General features: G+C 40.8%; 1 protein-coding gene and 1 pseudogene across 2 annotated transcripts; one reads left to right on the forward strand and one right to left on the reverse strand.

Annotated features, from left to right (window-relative positions):
• The first annotated feature begins 8,040 nt into the window (after positions 1–8,040).
• LOC115149624 (RPA-interacting protein A-like) lies at positions 8,041–12,746 on the forward strand (annotated as a pseudogene).
• A 479-nt stretch (positions 12,747–13,225) lies between these two features.
• LOC115148442 (complement component 1 Q subcomponent-binding protein, mitochondrial) lies at positions 13,226–18,008 on the reverse strand. 2 transcript variants are annotated; one of them, XM_029690333.1, is made up of 6 exons: positions 17,612–18,008; positions 16,531–16,681; positions 16,202–16,295; positions 15,998–16,093; positions 15,674–15,799; positions 13,226–13,774 (listed from the first exon to the last, which is right to left on the reverse strand). In XM_029690333.1, the coding sequence occupies exons 1-6, from the start codon at positions 17,862–17,864 to the stop codon at positions 13,625–13,627; spliced, it is 870 nt and encodes a 289-aa protein (XP_029546193.1). In that variant the 5' UTR covers positions 17,865–18,008; the 3' UTR covers positions 13,226–13,624. The 2 variants fall into 2 exon arrangements, with proteins under 2 accessions (XP_029546193.1, XP_029546192.1); XM_029690332.1 differs by having other exon boundaries at positions 15,674–15,817.
• Positions 18,009–18,560: the final 552 nt, after the last annotated feature.

The following is an 18,560-nucleotide window of genomic DNA, read 5'->3' on the forward strand; positions in this document are numbered from 1 at the left end:
TTTTACTATTTTCTACATTGTAAAATAATAGTGAAGACATCAAAACTATGAAATAACACATATGGAATCATGTAGTAACCTATATATATATATATGGTTATATAGGAAATTCTTCAAAGTAGCCAACCTTTGCCTTGATGACAGCTTGTCACACTCTTGGCATTCTCTCAACCAGCTTCATGAGGTAGTCACCTGGAATGTATTACAATTAACAGGTGTGCCTTCTTAAAAGTTAATTAGTGGAATTGCCATCCTTCTTAATGCATTTGAGCCAATCAGTTGTGTTGTGACAATGTAGGTATACAGAAGATAGCACCATTAGGTAAAAGATCAAGTCCATATTAAGGTAAAACAGCTCAAATAAGCAAAGAGAAATGACAGTCCATCATTACTTTAAGACATGAATGTCAGTCAATGCTGAACATTTCAAGAACTTTGAAAGTTTCTTCAAGTGCAATCGCATAAATCATCAAGCGCTATGATGGCTCTCATGAGGACCGCCACATGAAAGGAAGACCCAGAGTTACATCTGCTGCAGAGGATAAGTTCATTGGAGTTACCAGCCTCAGAAATTGCAGCCCAAATAAATGCTTCACAGAGTTCAAGTAACAGACACATCTCAACATCAACTGTTCAGAGGAGACTGCGTGAATCAGGACTTCTTGGTCGAATTGCTGCAAAGAAACCACTGCTAAAGGACAACAATAAGAGGAAGAGAATTGCTTGGACCAAGAAACACGAGCAACGGACATTAGACCGGTGGAATCTGTCCTTTGGTCTGATGATTTTTGGTTCCAACAGCAGTGTCTTTGTGAGACGCAGAGTAGGTGAACGGATGATCTCCGCATGTGTGGTTCCCACTGTGAAGCATGGAGAAGGAGGTGTGATGGTGTGGGGGTGCTTTGCTGGTGACACTGTCAGTAATTTATATAGAATTCAAGGCACACTTAACCAGCATGGCTATCACACGAGAAGACCCAGATGCAGACAGTTTCAAAGTAACAAAGGTTTATTACAAAAACAGGGGGCAGGCAAATGACAGGTCAAGGACAGGCAGAGGTCAGTGATCCAGAGCAGAGTCCGAAAGGTACAGAACGGAAGGCAGGCTCAGGGACAGAGCAGGCAGAATGGTCAAAATATGGAAACTAGAAAACAGGAACTAGAGCAAGACAGGAGCATGGGAAAAATGCTGGTAGGCTTGACGAAACAAAATTAACTGGCAACAGACAAACAGAGAACACAGGTATAAATACACTGGGGATAATGGGGAAGATGGGTGACACCTGGAGGGGGGTGGAGACAAGCACAAAGACAGGTGAAACAGATCAGGGTGTGACAGATACGAAATCCCATCTGGTTTGCGCTTAGTGGGACTATTATTTGTTTTTCAACACACCTCCAGGCTGTGTAAGGGCTATTTGACCAAGGAGGAGAGTGATGGAGTGCTGCATCAGATGACCTGACCTCCACAATCACCCGACCTCAACCCAGTTGAGATGATTTGGGATGAGTTGGACCGCAGAATGTAGGAAAAGCAGCCAACAAGTGCTCAGCATATGTGTGAACTCCTTCAAGACTGTTGGAAAAGCATTCCAGGTGAAGCTGGTTGAGAGAATCCCAAGAGTGTGCAAAGCTGTCATCAAGGCAAATGGTGGCTGCTTTGAAGAATGTCAAAGATAACATATATTTTGATTTGTTTTACACTTCTTTTTGGTTACTACATGATTCCATATGTGTTATTTCATAGTTTTGATGTCTTCACTATTATTCTACAATCTCACCATCAACGATCTCAACATAAAAATAAACAAAACCACTTGAATGAGTAGGTGTGTCCAAATGTTTGACTGGTACTGTATATATAAAGGACCTACCGTTGACAGTGCATGTCAGAGTTGAAACTGTACTATGAAGTCCAAGGAACTGTCCGTAGATCTCCAAGATTGGATTGTGATGAGGCCTATATCTGGGCAAGGGTATACAAAAATTTCTAGAGTGTTGAACGTTTCCAAGAGCACAATGGTCTCCATCATTGGGAAATAGAAAACATTTGGAACTACCCAGACCCTGCCTAGAGCTGGCCATACGACCAAACATACCAACCGGCCAAGAAGGACCTTGGCCAGGGAGGAGATCAAGAACCCAATGACCCTCTGACAGAACTACAGAGTTATTTGGCTGAGATGGGATAACCTGCCAGAAGGACAACAGTCTCTACAGCACTTCACCAATCTGGGCTTTATGGGACAGCGGCCAGATGGAAGACACTACTGAGAAAAAGGCATATGACAACATGCCTGGAATTTGCAAAAAGCCACGTGAAAGACTGAGAGCATAAGACAAAACATTCTGTGGTCTGATGAGACAAAACTGTAACTCTTTGGCCTGAATGCAAAGCACTATGTCTGGAGAAAACAAGCACAGCTCATCACCCGTCTAACCATCCCTACCATGAAGCATGGTGGTTTTCAGCGGCAGGGAATGGGAGACTGGTAAGGCTGCTTTTCTTTCACTCTGTGGTCCAACTTATCCCAAACCATCTCAACTGGGTTGAGGTCAGGTGATTGTGGAGGCCAGGTCATCTGATGCAGCCTTCCATCACTCTCCTTCTTGGTAAAATATCCCTTTTCCTGTTTAAAAAAACAGGTGATAGTCCCACTAAGCACAAACCAGATAGGATGGCGTATCGCTTCAGAATGCTGTGGTAGCCATGCTTGTTAATTGTGCCTTGAATTCTAAATAAATCACCGACAGTGTCACCAGCAAAGCACCCCCACACCATCACCCCTCCTCCTCCATGTTTCACGGTGGTAGCCACACATGCAGAGATCATCCGTTCACCTACTCTGCGTCTCACAAAGACATGGCGGGTGGAACCAATAATCTAAAATTTGGACTCATCAGACCAAAGGACAGATTTCCACCGGTCTAATGTCCATTGCTTGTGTTTCTTGGTCCAAGCAAGTCTCTTATTATTTTTGGTGTCCTTTAGTAGTGATTTCTTTGCAGCAACTCGACCATGAAGACCTGATTCACGCAGTTTTCATGGACAATTGATGTGGAGATGTGTCTGTTACTTCAATTCTGTGAAGCATTATTTATTATTTGGGCTGCAATTTCTGAGGCTGATAACTCAAATGAACTTATCCTCTGCAGCAGAGGTAACTCTGGGTCTTCCTTTCCTGCGGCGGTCCCCATGAGAGCCAGTTTCATCATAGCGTTTGATGGTTCTTGAAATGTTCTGCATTGACTGACCTTCATGTCTTAAAGTTATGATGGACTGTCATTTCTCTTTGCTTATTTGAGCTGTTCTTGCCATAATATGGACTTGGGATTTTTTCCAAATAGGGCTATCTTCTGTATAACACCACTACCACAAATGAACTTTTAACAAGGCACACCTATTAATTGAAATGCATTCCAGGTGACTACCTCATGAAGCTGGTTGAGAGAATGCCAAGAGTGTGAAAAGCTATCATCAAGGCAAAGGGCGTGTACTTTGAAGAATCTCAAATATAAAATATATATTGATTTGTTTAACACTTTTTTGGTTACTACATGATTCCATATGTGTTATTTTATAGGTATGGTGTCTTCGCTATTATTCTACAGTGTAGGAAATAGTAAAAATAATGAAAAGCCCTTGAATGAGTAGATGTGTCCAAACTTTTGACTTGTACTGTTTTTCATTTTGGATCAAAGTAGATAGTACTGTAGCTAGCTAGCTGACAGCAAAGAGGTCAGAGAGAGACAAATATATTGATAAAAGTCACTTTGTCCGAGAGATGGTTATCAACGCGTCACGCCAGGGCGAAAAACCCTTGAATAAATAGGTGTGTCCAAATTTTTGACTGGTACTGTATATTCTTTTTAAATCAAATTCAAACAACTGAATTGGCCAAAGGTGGACTTCAATCATGTTGTTGTATATCTCAAGGATGATCAAAGGAAATTGGACAAACCTGAGCTCAATTATGTAAAGTGAGTTATTTCTGTATTTTATTTTCAATAATTTGCAAACATTTCTAAAACATGTTATCACTTTGTCATTATGGGATATTGTGTGTAGATGTGTGAGAAAAAATGTATCTATTTAATTGATTTTGAATTCAGACTGTAACACAACAAAATATGGAATAAGTAAAGGGGTGTGAATACTTTCTGAAGGCACCGTATTTCAATTCATGGTGTACTGATGTATTAAAGCAATTTGGAACAAACTTGTTGACATGTTCTGTTGTAGATTCAAAGCCAGATGAACTAATTGCAGAATGTATCCATAATCATGAATGAATAAGCATATTTATTTGGCATATTTATTTGACAAGAATGCACCTACCCACCACATCAAACACCTGAACTGAATTAATTAATTAATCAATCAATCAAATTATTTTTAAAGCCCTTCTTACATCAGCTGATGTCACAAAGTGTTGAACAGAAACCCAGCCTAAAACCCCAAACAGCAAGAAATGCAGGTGTAGAAGCACGGTGGCTAGGAAAAACTCCATAGAAAGGCCAGAACCTTGGAAGAAACCTAGAGAGGAACCAGGCTATGAGGGGTGGCCAGTCCTTTTCTGGCTGTGCCAGGTGGAGATTATAACAGAACATGGCCAAGATGTTCAAATGTTCATAGATGACCAGCAGGGTCAAATAATAATAATCACAGTGGTTGTAGAGGGTGCAACAGGTCAGCACCTCAGGAGTAAATGTCAGTTGGCTTTTCATAGCCGATCATTCAGAGTATCTCTACCGCTCCTGCTGTCTTTAGAGAGTTGAAAACAGCAGGTCTGGGACAGGTAGTACGTCCGGTGAACTTGTCAGAGTTCCATAGCCGCAGGCAGAACAGTTGAAACTGGAGCAGCAGCACGACCAGGTGGACTGGGGACAGCAAGGAGTCATCAGGCCAGGTAGTCCTGAGGCATGATCCTAGGGCTCAGGTCCTCAGAGAAAAAGAAAGAAAGAGATACAAAGATGACAGATTAAAGGAATTACATTGCTTTAAATAAATCAAAATAGTAACAATTCATACGCCTTTTAAACATAACATACTGTATAAACATCTGACTTGAAGTAAAGATTAAATGATTTATTCCTGCCACAAACCTGGGACATCGAAGAGCACCATATGAACTGTTAATTGTATCCGAGAGCATACAGATTCTTCTGCTTTTACATTTTAGGAATTAGACCTGCAGAAATAACACAAAATGTAAAACAGCATATTGTGATTTTTGGTGGGTGAGATACAGATGGAGAAACAACTGGATGTGTAAGGTAGGTTTTATATAAAATACCAGGTCAACTCCAGCAGAATGAGAAACACACTTAACAGACTCAAAACCGGGAAGCCATGCCTAAACACAGCTATATCAACACCCTTCTTGTCAATTTAACAGGTCCATGTTGCTGCTGTCAATTGTTAGCAGCACATTCAACACTGCATTCAGTCTGAACCCCAGAATAAGCAGGACATCATTACACAGGTGAAAAAAAGGTAGCCTAAACTGTACACATCAACACTTTTAAATGTGTTACTCAGTCTAGATGTCATCCAATCAAGAGAAGAACAAGTGAAGGAAGCAGCATAGGGGAAAATGGTGAAAGTAGGGTGGGTTTATAGAGATAAGATGGAGAGTTCCAAAGTTTTGGAAGTTGAGGGACCAATGGTCATAAAAGGCATAGTGTGGAATAAGGGGTAGCTAGAGGGATGGTTGGCTATATAATAGACTTAAAACGGTGTGTTGTTGTGTTGTTGCACCCCTTTTATGTCGTTGTCACAAATATCTGGCCGAAGTCCAGTCATACTCGGGGTCTCAGCATGTATCCCTCAATGTCATACATTCTCAGTTGCAGCATTCAAATCATGGTCATCATCTGTCTGTGAATCACAACATTAAAGAAGATAAGTGATCACAGCATTTCCACAAATGATCCATTCACGATACAAATTAAGCACTGAGGACAGCTTGCTCTCAAAGTGCTGCTTCAAATGACTTCGGGTCTGCGTCTAAAAAAGTCAAGTGCAAAATGGAGGAATTGGCTTAGATTTAATTCAAAGTAGACAAAAATTATCAACTAAGCAATACGATGTGAGAAACTACTACACATATGAAAGACTGTACCACACAGGCCAGTACAATAGCCTACACATGGAGAGGAACCTAAAGGCACATACAGTACCAACTAATACTACTCACCCGACAGATAGAACAGGTGTGGACCAGTGCTGCATTGGCTGTAGGCTTCTGGTCTGCAGCTGCTCCCTTCTTCTTAAAGACAATTTATGCTTGATCTGAAAACGTGGTCGAATGCTCTGTATGGAGGGTGTGATGCAATAGCGGAACCTCTGGAGGCATGCAGAAGCCAAATTGAGCTCTGTACCGCCCCACGCCTCCCAAATTTTGTAACAATGCTGAGGGCTATGAATAGCTCCGCACTGACATGATTAGTTGATGGTAAGTGGTGGCATTAGGTCCTGTATAAACAAACAAACTCACTTCCTTGACAACTTCCTTCACAACTTCCTTCACACAGCTCTACTCAACAGCTCTACGCTGCTTTGCGAAGCACAAGAAGTATGAATGCCCTGACTTCTGCAGGGGCCGTATCACCATAAATGCTTCACTGCCAATGCGTTTATCAGATTGACCATGCAGCACCTTTTAGCAGCTGCCGCCTTGGCATCAGTCAGCAAGTTCAACTTCTACCTGAGAGTGGAGCATGCATTATATATCATTACCATCTAAATGAATTCCCCCCAACCCACCTCCAATTGTACCCATAGTACAGAATAATGACTTACAAGGGTGGACAGCTTCAGATCTGAATGGCAGGAGTGTGCATAAGCTTTTGTTTCAGCCCAGCTCATACTTGATTACATATCATAGCCTATCGCCGGGATTAGCTATGTTGGTCAACATGTTGATCTAACACCTGACTATCAAGTCAACACTTTACGTTGTAAAGATTGTAAAAGTAGTTTTTTTTAAATAATTTGATTCTTTTGTTGAGGTCCTTTTTGAAATACAAACAAAACAAACAAAAATGTGTGGAATTTACCACATCACTGAGACTCTCAAGGGCCCTTATAGCGATTGCACTTTCACCCAAGTAAAAATTATAATTTAAAACATTAACTCGTGAAAGATCCTTCGTAGTAATCAGAGGAATGAAAATTGATGTCAACATTTAAATAGGCTAACTCTGAATGTCTGATATGAAACCTATTTTACCTCGGTCTAACACCAATGGAAAATGGCACCAAATATTTTCCAACTTTTTTTTTAACCTTTATTTAACTAGGCAAGTCAGTTAAGAACAAATTCTTATTTTCAATGATGGCCTATGAACAGTGGGTTAAGTGCCTTGTTGTAACGATCGTCGTCGGGTGATGAAGAAGCGGACCAAAGCGCAGCTGGGAGCGAACACATGTTTATTCTTCACACTGAAATAAACACGTACACAAAATCAAGAAAAATGCCGATACGTTAACTGCTCAAATACAAAGAGGCAACACCTCACAAACAGCGTGGGGGAAAAAGAAACTTAAATGTGATCCCAATCAGAGACAACTAGCGACAGCTGTCTCTGATTGGGAATCGACAGAACCCAACATAGAAATAACCCACATAGAGCTAACACAAGGCTATAACGCAAACATAGAAAACAAACCAAGGAAAAATACCCAACATGACACACCCTGACCAAAATACCCGAGTTCACCTGGTCAGGGCGTGACACTTGTTCAGGGGCAGAACAACAGATTTTTACCTTGTCTGCTCAGGGATTCAATCTTGCAACCTAAAGGTTACAAGTCCAAAGCTCTAACCACTAGGCAACCTGCCGCCCCAACTAACCTGGTCTTAGCAGCTTTATAAGTTCTCGATTCAGGGGACAAAGTGTATCTTATAAATAATAATAATAGATTTATTTATATAGAGCTTTTCATTCCAAGTAGTATCTCAGTAGCCGTTATACCTTGGCTAGCAGAAAGGGTTGGAAGCAATTTTTCAACTAACCTTTTCTTGCCGATACTTTATGAATGTCCGTGTTCAGTTGCAGGTGGGTCCCCACAAATTTTTTTGGGGGGAATATTCAGAATGTTTTGTATCTGGTGAGAACTGAGAAATGCCTCTTGCTTGTGTGTAGATCTTTGTTTTGGTTGTACTGTGTGATGCACTGTCTACTTCTACACGTGGCCGAGGCAGAGTCGCATAGAAACCACTAGTTCCTGCAAAGATGTTGGGAAATCCAAGATGTCTGGCAGCTAAAATGGCAAGGCAACTCTTACTCGGAGAAAAACAAGGATTTTACTATCTTTCTGAATAATCTCTGGTGTTTGGAGAACCACCTGCAACTGAACACGAACATTTATAAGTCACACTTTTCTTCAGAATCAAGCACTAAGAAAGTATCGCCAAGACAAGGTTAGCTGTTTGAAAGGATTCACATATCACCACCGTAACGATGTGTAGCTTCCAGTCGACACAGCCTTATGGAGGGCCCAGAAACATGGGTTCGAACCCTAATCGGTAACATTGGTGCTGTGACCCAAGTGGGTCTCTTTGAGGAGGAGAAGGGGTGACGTGTAACTTCTTTTGAGGGTTAACTTTGTTTGTTCCTCAGCGTTGCGTGGATTGGTTGAGAAACAGCAGATCCAGGCTACTGGAGAAGTACAGCCAAATGGGAGAGAGTCAGCACTGTTTAATTTCCCAAATTAATGTTGCCTGAATGCATTACACACACACAGAAAACGGGACAAAACCCCAAAAATGAATGGTTCTCACTGTGAATAATATGTACGGTATTTTGTCTTTATACAGCGCTCTACATCATTGATGAAAATGAGAAAAGTATGCAGTTTGAAGAGTTGTATGTGTATTCAGTTGTGGAAGAGATGGTCGGAGAAAGGGAAATCATATAGCATGTGTAAGTGTTTCAATCTCTCAGAGATGTGCCTTTGCCCCAAACTCACTAATATGCTATTGTACTTGCTCAGATTTTGTCATAGTTTAGACTGTAAACCACTCTGACTGTGTGACTGTCTTCTTTTTTAATTTCAGAAACAACCTGACTGTGAACAGCCATTTTACCTCCTGTCCCTGTGGGTTTTATATCAACACAAGGGTTTGTATTATGTCATACACCATTAAAGTAACAGTCCAGTGAAAATCTCACTTTCAAAAGTTCATACCCAAATAATGTTGTTGACTCGTCCTATACTCTTACCTGTGGCAAAAACATAAATTGGAGAAGAAAAAAAACACTTAAAAACCCCACCTCAAACTTGAATCTCAAATAATACGGTTTCAAAAATGATTGAAATGATTTGCTATGGAGCAGGGGCGGAAATCCCAGGGGAGATGGGGGGGACACGACCCCCCATCCTGGGAAAAATATGATTTGTCCCCCCCAATATATCACTGTAAACATAACTATGTAATTTAAATAATATTAATAATACGCAATGAAAGCAATTGTGCTGATTATAGACACTTAATAGCGCGTTTTTAAGTTTCAAAAGATTGCGACCGCCCCGCCCTTTGCCTCACAATGGTTTGATCCACTGCCAGTTCCCTAGCTGGCCAGGTAACAGAGGGTTCGTGTCTACTGTCTGAAAGGCACTCAATGCACGTAACTGACGGGAGGTTCATCCAGTCAATCGCGCCAGGGTTCACAGACACACTAGTTGAATATGCAGAGCTAGCGCGCAAATATTAACTATTAAGCTAGCTAGTACTTATTCCATTTATGTGGCGTCGTCAAAGATGGAATCTTTGCTATCGTCAATTTATTCCTAGATGAGCATGCATGTAAGTTAGTGCTTCTAAGTCCCTGTGATAAGGTTAGCGATAAACTGAACAGAACTACACTCTCTTCTACCATTGTCTTAAATATATTTAATGGTCTCGTTGCAAAAGCTAAATTGTCGCAAGGGAACTTTTATTTATTTATTTTATTTCACCTTTATTTAACCCGGGTAGCAAAGATTATAGCAAACACCACTGAAACGGAATTGGTGCTCGCTAGCTTTGCAAATTCAGCTATTGTTGGAAGCCAGCCAATATGAAACAAACGATTAAAATTACAAAAGGTTGCAGCATATGTTATGTAAATGGTGAACTCATACAGCTGTCAACTCTTGTCACTACAATCCGTTTCACATTTGCTAAGCTACCTTTTAGATTGAAGCCCATATAGAATGATAGAAGATAAGATGATAGAAGCCCATCTCCTACTGTAAATAACCTACACACTGTGTGTGTGTAGCCAGCCAGGTAGAAAAATGGCAGAAAAAAGACGGACATCAGAGTGTTTTTCAGTATACCAAAACGCAAAGTAAGAACCCTAGTAGCCTAATATCTCAGACTAGTTGATAAAATGTTCATAAGAAATAAGTGAAATGCTAATGGAAATGTTTCACAATGATGTCATTAGGCAGAGCAGGCAACAGATGGCACACAGACAGCAGAGTTGGGGACAGATAGGCAGGGACAGGGAGTCTCAGATTCGTTTGTTGAGTCTTTGTTTGGCAACATTATGAAAGGTCCTCAATTTTTTTTACTTGTAAAATAGGAACATAATTGGAAAATGCCATGGATACCCCCAACGTAGGCTATGTGTTACAGCACTATTTTTGGTGCCCCCCTCAGGAATTGCTCTTGAGAAAATTTCATGTAATTGCCCCTCCAAAGTTGATATCAGATTTTCGCCCTTGCAATGGAGTACAATGTTGTACTACTGAGGAGGATGAGCTGGCCAATCAGCTGGCTACTCGCGTAGCTCAGTTGGTAGAGCATGGGTCGTGGGTTCAATTCCCACGGGGGGCCAGCACAGAGAAAAACATTTTTTTTTAATGAAATGTATGCATTCACCACTGTAAGTCGCTCTGGATAAGAGCATCTGCTAAATGACTAAAATGTAAATGTAATTTTTTTAAATATTTTTAATAAGCCAAATACAGAAAACCTGAAAAATTGGAAGGAAAACAATTTCACTCATATTATAATAAATTATAGGTCATATTTCATAGAAATCTTCAAACACTGGACAGTTACTTTAAAATTGACCAACCTCCCAAACCAAGATGCCCTTTTTACACTGAATAAAAATATTAACGCAACATGCAACAATTTCAACGATTTTACTGAGTTACAGTTCATATAAGGAAATCTGTCAATTGAGAAAAAAAATGTATTAGGCCCTAATCTATGGATTTAACATAACTGGGAATACAGATATGCATCTGTTGGTCACAGATATCTTCAAAAAAAGGTAGGGGCCTGGATCAGAAAACCAGTCGGTATCTGGTGTGACCATCATTTGCCTCATGCAGCGCAACACATCTTCTTCACAGAGTTGATCAGGCTGTTGATTGTGACCTGTGGAATGTTGTCCGACTCCTCTTCAATGGCTGTTCGAAGTTGCTGGAAGTTGCGGGAACTGGCACGCGCTGTTGTACACGCTGATCCAGAGCATCCCAAACGTGCTCAATGGGTGACATGTTTGGTGAGTATGCAGGCCATGGAAGAACTGGGACATGTTCAGCTTCCAGGAATTGTGTACAGATCCTTGCGACATGGGACCTTGCATTATCATTCTGAAACATGAGGTGGCTGGCGGCGAATGAATGGCACGACAATGGGCCTCAGGATCTTGTCATGGTATCTCTGCATTCAAATTGCCATCAATAAAATGCTATTGTGTTCATTGTCTGTTGCTTATGCCTGCCCATACCTTAACCGCTCTGCCACCATGGGGCACTCTGTTCACAATGTTGACATCAACAAACCGCTCACCCACACGACGCCATACAGTCTGCCATCTGCCCAGTACATTTGAAACCGGGATTCATCCACGAAGAGGATACGTCTCTACTTCTCATTTGTGCAGAAATCCTTAGGTTGTGCAAACCCAGTTTCATCAGCTGTCCAGGTGGCTGGACTCAGACAATCACACAGGTGAATCAGCTGGACGTGAAGGTCCTGGGCTGGCGTGGTTATACGAGGTCTGAGGTTGTGAGGCCGGTTGGATGTTGTAAAATGACGTTGGAGGCAGTTATGGTAGAGAAATTAACAAATGATCTGGTAACAGCTCTGGTGTACATTTCTGCAGTCAGCATGGCAATTGCACGCTCCCTCAAAAGTTGAGACATCTGTGGCATTGTGTCAAAACTGCAGTTTAGTGGCCTTTTATTGTGCCCAGCGCACCTGTGTAACGATCTTGCAGATTAATGAGCTTCTTGATATACCACACCAGTCAGGTGGATGGACTATCTTTGCAAAGGAGAAATCCACACAAAAAGGGATGTAAATAACTTTGTGCACAAAATCTGAGAGGAATAAAGTTTTTGTGCATATGGAACATTTCTGGGATCTTTTATTTCAGCTCATGAAATATGGGACCAACAATTTATTTATATTTTTGTTCAGTATAGTTGGGCATTTTCTGTTGTCCTGACCACTGATATTCCTCACGATCATTTTAAGTAGGCCACTTTTTTCTGTTCTATGCTCATGGCTGATTGATGTCTTATCAGTGTTTTTTAATCTCGTCTCCAGCAAAGGAACATGACCGCAGAGGTGCTGCAGTGTCTGTTGGAGAGGAGGGTAACAGAACACATGGAGGACTGTCACCAAATCCCAGTCGTCTCCATGGCCTCCAATAGAGACAGCTTGCCTAACCCCATAAACCACCTGACTGACTGGGTTAAACACTTGAATGCATCCCAAATGGCACCCTAATCCCTATATAGTGCCTTATTGGCCCTGAATTGATCTTTTCTTTCCTATGGGCCCTAGTCAAAAGTAGTGTACTATAAAGGGAATGGGGTACCATTTGGGACATAGGAAGACTTTATCGTAATGAATTCTGTTTGGGACGTCAGCCAGGCCATAATATGACACTTACCCAGTATCACTACTGAGCTCCCTCCACTTAGCATGTTAAACATTCCTAATGTATTCATCTAATAAAACCATATTTTGAGATGAAGTATTAAGGGGTCCTTCACTAGAACTGGAAGTAGCATTGATTTATAGAATTGTTCATTTAAGGTGTCAAAGCAATAACCCTTTTCTTCAATGGTTATGTATTGACTATCAAATACTTGAATGCAGAGTACAGCGACTGTGGACACTGACTGGATCTTCATTACTCCTTTTGTAAAATGTCAGTTGACCATGCTTGGATACTATCTGAAATAAAATCATGCTAAAACCACTCATTTATGAAACATATTATTTTGTCATAGAGTGACTTGTGTGGTGACTGACATGCTTCCATAATGTTGACAAATGACAATGACAGCCTTCATTCATTAACCTTATTTTCAGATACAGTAAAATACAGAAGCATTTGCAACACTGACAAATTTGCAGCAAAGCAGTAGTTCAATATTAAATTACTGTTCAACGCAGCAGAAACTCATACAACAGTCTCAATGATAACTGACATGTCCAAACTGGGCAATGACGTCAATCAGTGCCTATACTTTCCCTCAAATGTAAACACTTTCCATTTGTTCACATTTTCAATGTAGAGGGAGATGGTGTCTTACTGAAATGAGTTTGGTTTGTGAATTTACTTATACACAGCTTGTTGACTCTTTTAATTCCAAACATTAATTGCATTTGACAAAGCCACTGAGGTCCTCCAGGAACTTGATGTATTCGTGATGCTCCATGGCAGTGCTCAGCTCGATCAGTTCGTCAGCAAACGTGTTGTCAACCCCTCGGTCAGCCAGGAAGTCCATGAGGTGGTCATACAGGGCCTGAGGTAAACCACAAAGGAAAGGCCAGTGAGAACTTCAAAATTAAACCGTAACCATGTGATCCGCAATATAATATGGGCTCCCGAGTGGCGCAGCAGTCTAAGGCACTGCATCTCAGTGCTAGAGACGTCACTACAGACCCCGGTTCGATTCCAGGCTGTATCACAACTGACCGTGATTGGGAGTCCCATAGGACGGTGCCCATTTGGCCCAGCGTAGGCCATCATTGTAAATAACAATTTGTTCTTAACTGACTTGTCTAGTTAAATAAAGGTTAAATAAAATAAGCCAGTCACCTTAACCGTCGTGGGAGTAGGTTTGTAAAAATTATGTCGCAATTCTACCAAAGCTGCATTAAGACAAATATTGAATATTGTAGGCAGCCAAGTTATCATTGACACTCAGAAGTATTTGTAATGATATTTAACCTCTCTTGGGTAGGGGGCAGTATTTTCACATCCGGATAAAAAACATACCCGATTTAATCTGGTTATTACTCCTGCCCAGAAACTAGAATATGCATATAATGTTTGATTTGGATAGAAAACACCCTAAAGTTTCTAAAACTGTTTGAATGGTGTCTGTGAGTATAACAGAACTCATATGGCAGGCCAAAACCTGAGAAGATTCTATACAGGAAGTGCCCTCTCTGACCATTTCTTGGCCTTCTATAGCCTCTTTATCGAAAACAGAGGATCTCTGCTGTAACGTGACATTTTATAAGGCTCCCATAGGCTCTCAGAAGGCGCCAGACCGGGGAATGATGACTCTGCAGTCCCTGGCTGAAAAACAGAAGCGCATTTGGAAAGTGGTCGATCTGAGAACAATGACATGGGCGCGTGCGTGCATGTGAAGACACCATTTTCTTCTTTCAGTCTTTGAACGAAAACAACGTCTCCCGGTCGGAATATTATCGCTATTTTACGAGAAAAATCGCATAAAAATTGATTTTAAACAGCGTTTGACATGCTTCGAAGTACGGTAATGGAATATTTTGAATTTTTTTGTCACGACATATGCATCCGCGCGTCACCGTTCGGCTAGGGACCTGAACGCATGGACAAAACAGAGGATATTTGAACATAACTATGGATTATTTTTGAACCAAAACAACATTTGTGGTTGAAGTAGAAGTCCAGGGAGTGCATTCTGACGAAGAACAGCAAAGGTAATCCAATTTTTCTTATAGTAATTCTGAGTTTAGTGAACGCCAAACTTGGTGGGTGTCAAATTAGCTAGCCCGTGATGGCCGGGCTATCTACTCAGAATATTGCAAAATGATGTGCTTTTGCCGAAAAGCTATTTTAAAATCTGACACCGCGATTGCATAAAGGAGTTCTGTATCTATAATTCTTAAAATAAGTGTTGTTTTTTGTGAATGTTTATCATGAGTAAATTAGTAAATTCACCGGAAGTTTTCGGTGTGTTTGCTAGTTCTGAACGTCACATGCTAATGTAAAAAGCTGGTTTTTGATATAAATATGAACTTGATTGAACAAAACATGCATGTATTGTATAACATAATGTCCTAGGAGTGTCATCTGATGAAGATCATCAAAGGTTAGTGCTGCATTTAGCTGTGGTTTGGGTTTTTGTGACATATATGCTAGCTTGAAAAATTAGTGTGTGATTATTTCTGGCTGGGTACTCTCCTGACATAATCTAATGTTTTGCTTGTAAAGCATTTTTGAAATCGGACAATGTGGTAGATTAACGAGAGTCTTGTCTTTAAAATGGTGTAAAATAGTCATATGTTTGAGAAATTGAAGTTATAGCATTTAAGGTTTTTGAATATCGCGCCACTCGATTCCACTGGCTGTTGACTAGGTGGGACGATTTCATCCCACATACCCGAGAGAGGTTAATTTGCAGACAGATGGACCAAGATAAGGTACTTACCCAGTCCAGAGAGTCTGTGTTGAGTGTGTAGGCGGTCTCCTTCCACTCTACATCTCCCTCAGGCTGGAAGCTGACCTCACGGATGGCAAAAATATCACTCTCTTCTTCCCCTTCACCATGAATTGCCTGTAAAATGTGTTTAGCCTAACACTGTCAGATATATTGCTTATTAACAAAATGTGGTAAGAAACAAGCAATAAAGCCTTAAGTGACTAGCAACTGAGGGGGCATGCTTCCCAATTATGTTGATAAAGATGTATTTTGTTTCAACTTGGTCTGGACTTTACATGAAGCCAATGATGATTCACTTGTAGGATAACTTACCTCATCTTCAGGATAATGGCAGTCAAACACCAAGGAATGTTTTGCCGCCTGTTTCGTCACCTCGACAACGAAGTTGGGTGAAGACACAATATCTGGCTTTAAGGAAACAAAATACACATGGTTCAAAACCAAAACAATGTAACAGTGCAACACGTTCAGTGCAGTGCGTGTCCATTTCGGAAAAGACAGTACAAAGAGGTTTACCTCATTCTCTGCAGACTTCTGTCCCTGTGCTTGTTCAGCCTCCTCTTCAAACTTAGGGGGAATACTGTTGTTGACGTTGAATGTGACGGTCACTCTAAGTAAAAGGACGAGGGGTCAGACAATGTAGAGTCGCTTATAGAAAATGTAGTTCAAATTACTTTCAAATAATGTTAACTGGGTTCATTTTGTGCAGTTATGGATTTATTAATACAACATCTAGGTTAATTATTAGTCAAATAAAATGTCTGCAGGGAGTGTATCAGTACCGGTCATTTACTAATCTACTTGGTGTAGCGGGCAGGCATAAACTAATATCGAGATGGCCTTACTTTTCTCCAGAAATTGTCCTAATGAGTTTGGCTTCTGTGCCGTTCTGCTGTAGCTCCCACCCTCCAGACATCTTGGGAAGAGTATTGCTTTTCTGGATCTTCTTCTCTTCTTTGATTTCATCCGAAAGGAAATTTCCAAAGGCTTTGTCTCCTGAAACCAAGCAATTATATAGGATCTTAGAACAAAAGATAAGTCAGTATTAGCTACATGCTAGTCATATATAGCGTCGCAGTGCTAGAGGCGTGACTACAGACCCTGGTTCGATCCCAGGCTGTATCACAACCGGCCGTGATCGGAAGTCTCATAGGGCGGCGCACAATTGGCCCACCGTCGTCCGGGTTAGGGGTGGATTTGGCTGGGATAGGCCGTCATTGTAAATAAGAATTTGTTCTTAACAGACTTGCCTAGTTAAATACAGGTTAAAATTGTATATACACACTGTCCCATAGATTATGACCAACCCCTATACATTGCACCCACCCATGTTCCATTCCCATGGTCACACGTGCATTGAATTACACATAGGTCCAGATGCAGATGCCATCAAGGTTAACTAGCCAGCTAACATCACTTTCAATAGTTACTGATCGTTTCACTATCAGCTTAGCCTTTCGCACTGCTCTAGAACAAGCAGTCTTAACTGATAAACAAACTAGCTATGAATATGACAAGCTACGGATAGATGTACACAGACGAATGTTCCAAACATTAGTTGAAACGCATTGGTGACAATTCTGTTGCCAATTTCGTCCAACCTGTCAGCTACATTACAACGGTTAAATAAATGATGTCCATGTTCTGCATGATGGTCGCAGCTATTCCTGCACTGCTTTACATACAGGCAACTATAGTAATTATATTCAACAAGTCCAAGTTGAGGCCTATTTAGCAGGTTAGGAGAGCATTTTCACTAACCCTAACCCATGTCCAACCTTAACCTAATTATCCTGACCTGCTGCGTAAATATAGCCGTATAGAAGAGGCGTGTTTTTAGGGATTGTCATATTTAGCTAGCAGCTAGATAGCTAACGTTAGCTAGCGTACTCACAACAGTAGATACTTAATTTAGCTAGTCATTACCTTCTGTGTGTAGTGATCCACATCCACACGACACAGGAGTAAATCCTTTTGAACTGAAGAGTTTTGGTCTGTATACCGATGCTGCCCCGTTATGGCTCATCATCCAGAGAGACCGGCTAAAAGGCCGTATTGCTCCCGAGTTTGAAGAACATAATGTCGACCTCGTAAGAGGCTGGAGAGCTCGGGCCGAAAACATTGTGCTTGTAGAAATTCGAACTGCAGTACTCACCGCTCGGGAAAGAGACTTTAGCATGGTTATAGATTGGTAAATTTGACTAGATAAGAAAATACAAAAGTTAGATAATCACAGAGTTTCAGTTACCCACTAATGACGTTACAGACAGATTACTGCCTGAGAAAACACGTGGGAAGGACACCCTGACCTCCTCAAACTTTGAACCGGAAGTGATCCGAAGGTCCAGCCCACTGAGGTTTTGCAACGTTTTTTGTCATTTGCGGGAAAATAATAGGTATTAAAATATCTTAAATATCGGACCCTTTTTTTCTCCAATTTTCGCCGAAAATGACATGCCCAAATCTAACTGCCTGTAGCTTAGGATCTGAAGCAAAGATATGCATATTCTTGATACCATTTGAATGGAAACACTGAAGTTTGTGGAAATGTGAAATTAATGTTGGAGAATATAACACATTAGATCTGGTAAAATATAATACAAAGAAAAAAACATACATTTTCTCTTTTTTTTCTTCATCTTTGAAATGACAGAAAGGCCGTTATATCACTCAGGAGACTAGGCGCAATTTAGATTTTAGCCACTAGATGGCAGCAGTGTATGCGCAAAGTTTTAGACTGATCCAATTAACCATTGCATTACTGTTCAAAATGTTGTATTAAGTCTGCCCAAATGTGCCAAATTGGTCAACTGATACATTTTCAAGTACATAACTATAGAGAACATACAACAATTATATGGTAATAAGAAATGTA

The sequence above is a fragment of the Salmo trutta genome, chromosome 15, assembly GCF_901001165.1.
Source record: "Salmo trutta chromosome 15, fSalTru1.1, whole genome shotgun sequence".
Lineage (NCBI taxonomy): Eukaryota > Metazoa > Chordata > Actinopteri > Salmoniformes > Salmonidae > Salmo > Salmo trutta.